This window comes from Pantherophis guttatus, chromosome 7, assembly GCF_059756535.1.
Source record: "Pantherophis guttatus breed Tessera chromosome 7, ASM5975653v1, whole genome shotgun sequence".
NCBI lineage: Eukaryota > Metazoa > Chordata > Lepidosauria > Squamata > Colubridae > Pantherophis > Pantherophis guttatus.
The window spans coordinates 71,963,369-71,975,742 of record NC_142069.1 but is presented as its reverse complement, the minus strand read 5'-3'; the positions used below and the strand labels follow the sequence as shown (position 1 = coordinate 71,975,742).

At 35.2% G+C, this 12,374-nt stretch overlaps 1 protein-coding gene across 20 annotated transcripts in view; it reads right to left on the bottom strand.

Moving 5' to 3' along the window:
• Positions 1-12,374, bottom strand: part of PLXNB2 (plexin B2) — a 398,614-nt gene that overhangs the window by 73,125 nt on the left and 313,115 nt on the right. For all 20 annotated transcript variants that reach the window (XM_087874217.1, XM_087874206.1, XM_087874218.1 and 17 more), the window contains 2 exons: positions 10,384-10,476; positions 8,361-8,442 (listed from right to left, as the gene is read on the bottom strand). In XM_087874217.1, coding sequence (XP_087730343.1) covers positions 8,361-8,442; positions 10,384-10,476 — 175 coding nt within the window. The remainder of the gene's footprint in view (positions 1-8,360; positions 8,443-10,383; positions 10,477-12,374) is intronic.

Below are 12,374 nucleotides of genomic sequence, written 5' to 3'. Positions count from 1 at the left end.
ATCTCTATACTGTCTTAGGTTTGATTCTGAATTCCTAAGATAGGTATGTATAAATATGGACTTCTGATAGAAGGCATATGCTTTTAATGGAAATCATTTGGGGGTTTTTGATTTCAGCTTCTGAATTGGATATGTACATATAATCCATTTGAAGGGAACACTGATAGGAGTCATGACAGAGGCTGAGAGAACTCCATTTCAAAAATCTGTATTTCAGAAATCTATCTGCAAGTCCTCTATATCTAACCAAGTGATTCAAAATATATTTCATCTGGGCATGCAGAAATGAGAATGACTCCTGTGTCTGCAAAAGCCAGCCTTCAAACCGTCTTCAAATTAGACTTGTAATATACTGAATGTCCTCACAGCTATATATAATACAGATACAGAGCTCAAAATGTTAATAAGTTTTGTTACTGATCAGCTCATTAAATGTATCAGCAGCAAGCCTGACATTAGATTCTAGCCCTCATCCATCGTTTTTAGATTCTAGCTGGGAGACCATTGATAAAACAGGACAAAGGATAAAAGGGCTATATTGAATTTAACATTGTTCAAAGTCTCCAGTGGCTATAAAAAATGTATTAGATACCAATGTTACTTCCTTTAGTTAAAATAGGCGATCGAAAGAAAGGAATTCATTTACAGTTGGAAATGCAATAATTGCTTTACTTCTGAGTAAGTATTAGTCTTGAGAATTGGGCAATATAGAAATATGCATAATAAAGATAAATAACCAAAGTGATCGATTTAATTATGTAATTACATCCAGCTATTAAATTTAGTAATAATATACACATACACATAAAAAAGGATTGTAATGATAAAAAAATCTTTCCCACTTTGTTTCTCATTTCCTTTTATACTTTCTCTAAGCTTGACGAGCTATTTCAGATAGATGGCAATCTGTTATTTCCAATTGATTTTTTAAAAAAGATAAAACAGGAGCATATATAGTATCTGTAGGTGAAACAGAGGCTGTGGCAATGCGTGCAAGTGGTGGCAATTGGCCGCAGAAGAAGTGAGCCAACAGCGGGCTGCTGCTGGATGGGGCTGTCGGTGCCACTGCCGCGAGGTGAGTCAATAATTAGAACCCTCCAAAAAGAAGGCCTAGCCATTTTTTCAGGGGTCAAAAGAAAATAAGACCCAGCCTTCTTTTTGGAGAAACACGGTAGAAATGGTATAGGTGTCCTATGAGAGCAGGGGGTTGGACTAGATGACCTCCAAGTTCTCTTCCAACTCTAATGTTACTGTTACTTAATCATGGGTGGCATTGATTGTGTGATGAGGTTGGCTTGATTTTTTTCCTGTTCCATTTTATATTTTTTAGAGTTTAAAAACTGTGAAGTAAACCAGTTCAATCGCTAGCCTTATTCTCCTAAAGAACCCCAAATAACCCCAAATAGCGATTGATTTAATGCCATTTTCCGAGTTGGGGGAGATTAAGGATAGACTTAATCCCTGCTCCAATCCCCAGTTTTAATTTTGGGGGGAAAAAAGGGTTTTGGCTGCTGGATATCATGCAGCCTATACCTGCACAATATTTATCTATTTTTCTTGGGAATGCTTAGTAAAACATACACTACGATTTTTTTTAAGGTGGATACATTCCATCAATGGTTCATTTATCTTGACAAGTAATAAGATGTAGTCTGTTTGGGTTGAGAGGATATTTTAAAAAAGAATATATTTATTTAGAAATTGTTACAATCATTAAAAAGGATTACTATTGCTCGTAATTACAGCTAGAGATTGTAAGATTTATTAGGAATATGGACATATCAGATACACATGACACTGAACTCCAGCAAAAGGATTACTAAAATGGCTTTGGAAGGTTATGGTTTGATTCTGTCAAGTTTAATTACTCATTGTAATCGACCCTCCTGCCCAGCCATGAAATATACTGGCTGAATTTATGCTTTCAGAAAAACACTTCTAGATTGTAATCAAAAATATCCTCATGCATACTGATCTAAAGTTTAAAAAAGCAGTGGTAATAGTATCACAAAGAAACAAAAATCTTGATTTATTGTCTATAGAGTGGAATGCCTGAAATGAGAAAAGAAAATGTGGCCGTTTATACACAGAATTAGTTTCAATAGCAACTTGGGGTTAGACTAGACTCAGACGTGATATATCAGAATGTCATAAGTAAATGCCTTATTCTATAACAAGAGATATGTATATATGTACAGGATATTAAGAGTTAATTTATTCCTCCTCCTTTAATGTATTCATATGTAATCACCCCCACCCTTGACTCCTCCCCTTTGATATAAATAGAGAATGCTTTTACCTCATGCTTGCTTCTCACTGTAAAAATCTGACAGAACAAGTAGAATGCCTGTTATGAATAAACTCTTCTTTAACTGAAGAAAAATACTTCTGAATTTATTATTGAGTCTGATCCTCAAAATATTGTAACAAACTGGTAGCAGAGGATGGTTGAACTGACTCAATAAAATCCAACATGCCTAAGAAAGAAAACCTCAAGAACAAAAAAGAAAGACCCAACACCAGGGCAAATGATAAAGAAACAAAAACAGATCACAAAATGATTGACGAACCAATAAATATAACAATCAAAGAATCTGAAGATAACACCACAGACATCGAAGAAACAGCAGATGAAACCGACAACCAAGAAGAGAACGAAATAAAAGACAAAGACCTCAGATCGGAGATACTGAGGCTAATAAAAAGTCAAAAAGATGACCACAAACTCATCGCGGAACTCCGAGGCTTCTTGGAAGAAAACGGAGCAGCGAGAGAAAAAGACATTGAAAAAGCCAAACCCGAAAATACAAAAATGGTGAGCGAACCTACAACAAAAGAAAAAATGACCAGAAGCAAGACCAGAGGTCCCGCTCAAAATTTTGAAAGGCAGCCATCTTTTCTTCAACCGGCCACAGAAATGAACACGGCTGAACCAATCAGAATGCAACATTCAAAAACTCTGGCGCGAAAAAACACAAAAAATAACAAAAAATATATTTATTCTTCTGAAGAGTCAGAAACAGATACAGACGAATCATCAGAAGGAGAGCACTACGAGGGAGCTACAGCAAAGAGAACCTCTCCCAGCGGCTTCAGCAGAGAAATGACCAACGCGCATGCGCAGATGAACACAGAGAACTACAATGAACTTTATGAAGAAGGAGAACCTCTCAAGCTCATCAGCAGAATACCCACACCATTCTGCAATTTTCAACATCTACAGGACCATGGACTACCCACAGTTGTAAGTAGTGGGAATAATAATATTGGGAATCTACCCAGTGATTTCCCAAAACTTAGAATTGATGGCATCAACTTACAGGAATGGTGTCAACAAATTCAGGTTGTCTTTATGAAAGAAAATTTATTATTTTTTATAACCAATCCTCCCAAAAGACCTTGGACTCTAAAAATGGACTGCCTGCATCACAGAGCATTCTATTTAATAATTTCTAGCATATCACCTGCCATGTACTACAGTATTAAGCATAATCTTACTGTTTCAGAAATAATTCAATGCATGTTTAAATTGTTTCACAGTGAAAGTGTAGCAACAACCACTAGGATGTCTAAAGATTTCTTTTCAGCCAAATTAAGATCTGGAACCACCATAAGTGAACATTTAATATCCTTAAACAAAATCAGAGCAGAATTACATCTAAGAGGAGAAATAATATCAGAACAGACAATGAAAAGCGTTATCCTTAACTCATTAGATTCATCATGGGATAACTACATATCACACTTAGACTCAATCAATCTAGGATACTTATCCATAGAAAGTCTGTCAAACAAGTTAATAGCTGAAGATAATTTGAGGAAAAGTAGATACAATGCATACACAGAACACAGACAGGCAAAAAGAATAGCCTTCCAAGAGAATCACCAAAAAACAATTGAATGTTACAATTGTGGATCCAGAAAACACTCTAAGGGAGATTGCCCCATGTTTCATAGGGAAAGACAAAACCGTGACTATAGGGGTAGATATCAAGACAGGCAATCATCTATTGATAGATACAGATATAGGGACTCCCCAGACTACAGAGAACGCAGAAAGGATAGAGATAATTCAAGGGATAGGAAATCAGGATCATTAAATGGATTAGATAAACATAACGATGTCATCACACAAAAATCAAAAAATAATGCTTGGCTCATAGATTCAGGGGCGACTAATCATACAACAAATAACAAGAAAATACTGTCTTCATTCACAAATGATAAATTTGTGATAAGAGTAGCCAATCAAGAAAATGTTCAAGTCATAGGGAAAGGAAATGTAAATATACCTGGTTTGGGTAAAATAGAGGGGGTATTGTTGATACCAGAAATATCACATAACATACTTAGTGCAGTGAAATTAAGCCAAGATTTCAACATAAATATAATCTTCTCTGGAGGAAAAGCAATACTAGAAAAGAATGGGACTAAATTGAATAGTGTAATTATCGAAGGGGGTCTACCCTTTCTTGTAACAGAAGATAAATGGTTGCATAACATTAATGCAAACACTGATGACGAAATTAACATAGACAGTGAACATAATAACAACAATGACAATGAAGAACCCAAAACACACTATAATCACAAAGACACACCCACTAGTGATACACACAATAACAAAAGGCCCAATATAGGCAAACCAATTCATGATGAATGTGCACACATGTTGCATAGAAAATTGGGACATGCAAGTTTCCCTGTAATACAAAAAATGATTGAACATGCTGATGGCGTTAAAATAAAGGATTGTAAAAACTATTTAGAATGCTCAGTATGTAAATCATCAAAACTCAGAACTAACCCAAAACCAAAAAGGGCAACAAGAACCTCTAACCAAATTTTTGATCTGGTACATATGGATCTGGTTGGTCCATTAACACCATCCATCACATACAAAAAAAGATATTTCCTAACTATTGTAGACGACTATAGCCGTTATGGATTTGTTTATACTTTAAAACACAAAGATGAAACTTTCCAAAAATTCAAAGAATTTTACAAACGTGTAGAAACACAACACAATATCAAAATAAAACGAATCATGACAGATAGGGGATCCGAATTCATGTCTAAAGAATTCTCACAATGGATAAAAGACAAAGGAATGCTACACTTCACGACTAGCCCATTTTCTGCGTTTCAAAATGGTACAGCAGAACGAAAAAACTCGACACTGCAAACCATGATTAGATGTACATTAGAAGATGCTGGTTTAGGAAAACAATTCTGGTCAGAAGCATTACTATATTCAAACTATACCCAAAATAGGACCTGGTCTAGCATACTAAATAAAACACCATACGAAGTGATGTACAATAGGAAACCTAAAATTTCACACATGCACATATTTGGGGTTACAGCAGACGTACACATACCAAAACAATTAAGGCGTAAGGGAGATAACGTATCCAGAAGGCTTAGATTCATGGGATACGAAACAGGCACAAAAGGATATAGATTCATTGACAGTAATAACAAATTCATAGTCTCAAGAACAGCAGTGTTTCATGAACAGGCCAACTGGTCTAAGATACATCTTAACGAGATAATCCAAAATACTAAACCAAACATTAAACAACAAGACAGAATAGAAAGAGAGAAACATGAACATAACACACATGATGACAAAAACAAAACATGGACAGGTAACCACACCAGGATAAAAACAGATTCATTAACCAAAAAGGAAGCAAGATATCTACACGATAATGAGAGCATACCAATAAGAACAATCAGGTGCAACAGAAACCAATTACCTAATAAGTATAAGGATTATATAATGTGTGTGAATGACGAGATACCAACACCTAACACATATGAGCAAGTGTTAAAACTTCCCATGGAAGAAAAAGAAAAATGGGAATTAGCCATAACAAAAGAAATGAACAGCTTGCGTGAATTAGGTGTATTTACACCAGTCCCTGCACCTAAGAACAAGACAATTATAGGCACCAGATGGATATTCAAAATCAAAGATTTAGAAGAGGGTAATAAATTATATAAAGCTAGATTAGTCGCACAAGGTTACGCTCAAAAATATCCTGAGGATTACACTGACACATACTCTCCCACTGTAAGAACTGAAAGTGTTAAGACAGCTTTAGTCATAGCGGCTATACTCAATCTTGATGTCTTTCAATATGATGTGCAGACTGCATACTTACATGCAAAACTCGACAAAGAGATATATGTAAGGGCACCTCATAGCCAATGTACAAACAGAGATGAGATCTGGTTACTTAACAAAAGCTTGTACGGATTAAAACAATCCGGCAAGCGTTGGTATGAATGTCTTGTCAGCGTGCTTAAAAATATGGATTTCAAAGCCACAACTGCAGACAATTGCTTTTTTGTTAGAAAGGAAGGTGAATCATTAGAATTTGTGTTAATCTATGTGGATGATATTTTGTATATAGGCAAACATAAAGAAAAGAAAGACTTATTTGTATCCAGACTAAGTGAACATTTCTCTTTAAAGTCGCTAGGAAGGGTAAACAAATACCTTGGAGTTCAAATCAATAAGACAAGAAAGGGATTCAAATTATCTCAGAGAGATAAAATTATAGAACTTCTGGAGAAATGCAATTTAAGAGATGCCAAACCTTGCGATACTCCTATGCAGACTGATTTTTTAAGGAATATGGATGAATTTTCGCCTGAATTCGAGAACAATACATTGTATAGATCAATTATTGGTTCTCTCTTGTATATATCTAATTGGACCAGGCCTGATATAGCTCTGCCACTTAATTTATTATCTAGACATGTAAGTAAGCCACTTATGTATCATTGGGAAGCAGTCAAACGAATACTAAGATATCTAAAGCACAGCATAGATTTCTGCCTACTCTTAGAACCCAATAATATTAAAGAACCTATTATCACCAGTTACGCTGATGCAGACTGGGCAGGTGACATCAAATGTAGAAAGAGCACCTCAGGTTATGTATTATTTTTAAATGGTTGCCCAATATTCTGGTACACTGGGAAACAAGATTTAGTAGCGACTTCCACTACAGAGGCAGAATACGTCTGTTTATCTAAAGCCTCAAATAATTTAGTATGGTTTAATGATTTATTATCTGATATTTGGAAAAATCCAATACTACCATTTGTCATACATGAAGATAATAAGGCAGCTATAGAAATATCAAGATCTGACGCCATTGGTCAAAGATCCAGACATATAGATATCAAATTTAAACACGTCAGACATTTATCTCAGGATGGATTCATTAAAGCAATCCACTGCGAAACCTCAGAACAAATAGCTGATATATTAACTAAACCTTTACCTTCTAAACAACACAAATACTTGACATCAAAATTACAAGTACTATATAGCTCTGAATCCGAATGCAATCATTGTTATATATCGAATCGGCATTTAGAGGGGGATTTGTCATAAGTAAATGCCTTATTCTATAACAAGAGATATGTATATATGTACAGGATATTAAGAGTTAATTTATTCCTCCTCCTTTAATGTATTCATATGTAATCACCCCCACCCTTGACTCCTCCCCTTTGATATAAATAGAGAATGCTTTTACCTCATGCTTGCTTCTCACTGTAAAAATCTGACAGAACAAGTAGAATGCCTGTTATGAATAAACTCTTCTTTAACTGAAGAAAAATACTTCTGAATTTATTATTGAGTCTGATCCTCAAAATATTGTAACACAGAACTTGGAAGGAATTAGATAAAACTGCAGAAACTATTAGACATTTATTTTATTTTCTCACCCTACTTGCAAATGATATGAGAAAGTTTAACAATTGCTTTAATCTCCTCTTGATATATAATAATAATTACAGGTAGTCCTCAACTTCCAACCACATTTGAGCCCAAAATTTCTGTTCTAAGTTAAGTTCGCTCCATTTTACGACCTTCCTTGCTACAGTGTTAAGTGAATCAATGCAGTGGTTAAGTTAGTAACATGGTAGTTAAGTGAGTCTGTCATCTTGTCATAAAGTCGCAAGAGGGGATCACATGACTTTGGGAGACTGCAACTGTTATAAATATGAGTCACTTGCCAAATGGCTGGATTTTGATCATGTGACCATGGGATGCTGCAACAGTTGTTAAGTGTTGCAGCATAAGTCACTTTTTTTCAGTACTGTTGTAACTTTAACCATCACTAAATGGACTGTTTTAAGTTGAGGACTACCTGTATAGTAATTTTGACCTATCGTGGTTTTCAATTTATGTGACTAATTGTTCATCTTTTTGATAAGTATATATTCATCATTTAAATAACAGACAACTCTGAAAAGATACGACCTTAGAGAAATGAAAATATTTCCCATTAATTTCTATTTCTCTTTTTCATTTTTGGTTGCTGGATACTTACCAATTAACTTGCTATCTATTTTATCTTTATCTGTTTTAATGAATAAACTCAATGGTAGAGTTTCATTTTCAATATTGGTAATCTGAAAATAAAAAAAAAATTGCAAAAAGCAGGTTTACTTGGAATAGTTTACATCCTGGGATGATATTTTTAATATTAATATTCAACAACATTTACCTGTCCCAAGTCCGTGGGAAGAATTCAATAAGTGGACAAAAATGCCAAGTCCAGTCTAAATGACTGTGTAATCAAACCATAATAATAATAGTACTCATAGTAATAGGCCCCTTGGATGCAATTCCAAAACAGGAGCACCATTTGAACACTATCGGCACTGACAAAATCACCATCAGTCAATTGCAAAAGGCAATTTTACTTGGAACAGTTGTGATGGAATGTGCACCTGGAGAAGTGGAGAGCGGAGTTTTGCCAGCACAGAGCTTTCCCATGGAGGGGGGAATACTAAGGATATACCTAGTAATTTAGAAGGTTATATTACTTTAGTTTGACAAGATTCTGCCCATTAAAATTAGTCGGGATATACCTTGTAACTTAGACGGTTGTAACTTTACTTTGGCAAGAATATGTCCATTAGGCATAGTTTGGATTGGGCTCAATTGGATTTCACTGTATTGTCTTTGGGCTTGGACCTGATAACAGCTTATATTATGTGATGATACTTTTAACAGCATTGAACAACATCATCTTCCTATCTTAGGTCCTTGGGAAGGACTCAATGGGTAGATAAAAATGTCAAATCCAGCCTAAATATCTAGCTGAGTGTTTAACCACCATCACCATCAATTTCATTTAAAAATTATCCAATGTTTTTGGCCATATATCTAAAACTAAATGGTTTACTACTACTGCAATATTAGTCACCTAAGTAGATATATTCATAGTTATATTTTTCCAACACACACACACACACAAAGAATTGTGCAGCAGAAAGCCAATAAATGCACCAAAAATGTTACTCTGTTTTGGAAAACAGAGGAGCTATTCTAGAAACAGATTAAAGTATTTATTGTATGTAGTCCCAACTAATTCTGGAATTTGCTACTTTCATTCATCAGGAACTATTATTGAGAAATATACTGCCTCTGGATAGTGGAGTCAATATGTAAACATCGTTGCTAGAAAGCAGTCCTAACCTGCACCAACATTCTCTGGTCCTTTAAGTTACCCATTTTGTGGCAGTGTATTCCATAAATTAACCATGAATTATATGAAAACAATACTTCTATGTTTCTTGGGTCACATTTAGTTTTACTTACTAACTCTAGGACCATATAAAGTGGAAGCAAAGTGCTTACTCAGCTAGGCTATAAAAGAAAAATACCCGTAAGTATATTTATTTTCTTGTTTCAGAAATGTGGCTTTCAAAGAACTAAGAAAAAATATGAATAAAGCAGACAAAAAATATACTTTACATTCTAAAAGTATCTCCCATTACTATAAATTTTCTTCCCATACAAAAGCTCATGGGATGAGAGTTTCTAGAACCATCTGTTCCATCATATGTATAACTATCGTAAGTACATTTTATCCGACAGAGAACATTTGAATGACATCAAAAGCTGAGTTTATAATTTATCTTAGATAGGTCTTCAAAACCAAACCTCCTCTACCTTCTTACCTCCGTTGCAGGAGGCATGTGATATATGTTATATGAAAGATGACATATTTCCTGCCACATGTGATCAAAAGGAGCATTCATAAATAGTCTGTTTATGAACACACCAACAGGAAATCAATGCCATTTTCTCTCCACACAAAAATATTGTCAACAGTTCTCTGAACATGGCCAATAATATACCAATTATAGGTGACAGGGGAAAAATAGGACTTTCCCAATATTACATGAAATAACTTCATTGTGAATCTACTACCCTCTTAATCAACCTAACTATGACTACACTCCCATTTAAAAAAGACATGATTAATTGTTCTATAACAATGCAAAGAGAGAAAAAGAGAAAGAAACAGTAAATTGTTCTTAAAAAAAAAAGAAAATGTTTACCTCTGGGCTTTCAAAGAAATATTTTCCATTTTCTCTTTGTTCCACTGTGGTCTCAAATTCAAACTGATTATTTCCAATTTTGAAAGTTCTATCCTGTGAAAAGAAATATTTGACTTATATTATTCATTTCATCATTAAATCAAAGGAGTTTTATTGAGCAATATAAATGTCGTGGTCTGCCAGCAGCCTGCGGACCTGGCAGCGGAGTCGGACAGCGATGAGGCTGAGGAAGAACATGGGCCAGTCCTGGAGGCTGGGGTAGGCCTGGATGAGGGCTCTGCGTCAGAGGCAGAGATGGGGCCAGGGCCATCGGGGAGTGATGTGCGGACTCTGGAGCCTCCAGAAGCTGACAGTAGAGAGGCAGAGGAACAGGAGGAGCCTGTTCCTAGTGCACGTATGAGAAGATCTGCCAGAAGGCAAGAGCAGCTAAAGCAAAGGGGACGACTCGGAAGTAGGGCCAAGAGATGATTGGCCCCTCCCATAAGGCTTAAAAGACCAGCAACGGCTCTTGGGCTCTTTGTCGGAAAACAATGTTGATAGTATTGCTGCACTTATCTCTTGTTGGCGTCTTCTGCTTTTAAACTTTTGCCAAGAGAAGCTTTTGGCAGTTTGCCTAATTATACCAAGGTTGGTGATTAGAATTTGTGTTATGAAGAGTTTGTTTTAATTTAGTTTGGACTATGCTGAGAATGAGTTAATTCTCAGCTGTTCTAATAAAGTCTGTTTGTTTGTTTGTTTGTTTGCGTCGATTACTACCTACTTGGGCCTGGGTCACAACAATAAATTCCACTTCCGGGGTGGGAAAAAACTACATTTGTAACTAATATAATGAAATGTTCTGTGTTGTGTCTGGGAAAGAGGTTTACAGAGGTGGCTGACTTCCCAAAAGTTCCAGGAAATTTGCATTTATCTAAAATACACACTTAGAAATAATTAGTATAACCAATTATTAGTATAACTTAAACAATAACAATGCAGTGATGAAGACTATGTCCAAGTCATTTATATACTTGTTCTGCCTATTGAGCCAGTTCTAACTGTGGATGGACAATTTTAAAGCATCTAGTCTATTACAGTATTTTGCCTTTATAATAAATACTTATATTTGGTATAAAGAAGCCCTGGTGGCACAGTAGTTAGAATGCAGTATTGCAGGCTAAATCTGCTACAGTCAGAAATTCAATTCTGATCTGCTCAAGATTGACTCAGCCTTCCACTCTTCTGAGGTCAGTAAAATGAGGACCCAGATTGTAGGGAGCAATACAATATAAATCTAAGTGCTATTGCTATATCTGACAAAGATCCTTTGTTGAAAAACAACCTATTCTCTAAAATAGGCCATTCTTTGTCAAGTTTACTCTAACAATCTGCAAAGTGTGCCAAGCATGTTTTCTTCATATCCATTAAAATATACTTTATTGTTTAACACTAAATACCATAAATGTTTATGATAACTTTAAAATTTTACCCCATTAAACTCATTTTGAATCATCCAAAGTAGAAATGCAAAGGAAATTACACAACACCAGCTGGGGGAAGATGGTATAAAATATTAAAATTTTATTAGCAGGTTTGTGTTTGGTATATTAAAAAACTAACTTCCTCTTTTATTTATTTATTGTCACGATTGTGTGCAGGTTAGGATGATTTTTACTAACAGCCTTTTAATTCCTTAATTAAACAAAGAGAAACTTAATCAAAGTCAGATATTACCTATCATAGTATTTTGGTTCGCTTCCTCCAGGCATTATATAATAAAAGCAAAAGTTTGTTTTTTATTTTAATAGTGACCTTGGCTCATAGAAAACAGATAACAGTGAATATTATAATCTTTGTTTTCCTATGTATAAATATAAAACATATAAATAGAGAGCCAGTTTGGTCTAGGGATTAAAGCATCAGGACCAGAAATGGAGAGTGTGAGTTCTTATCCTGCCTTGGGCACAAAGCCAACTGGGTGACCTTGGGTGTGTGATTTTCTCTCAGCCTTA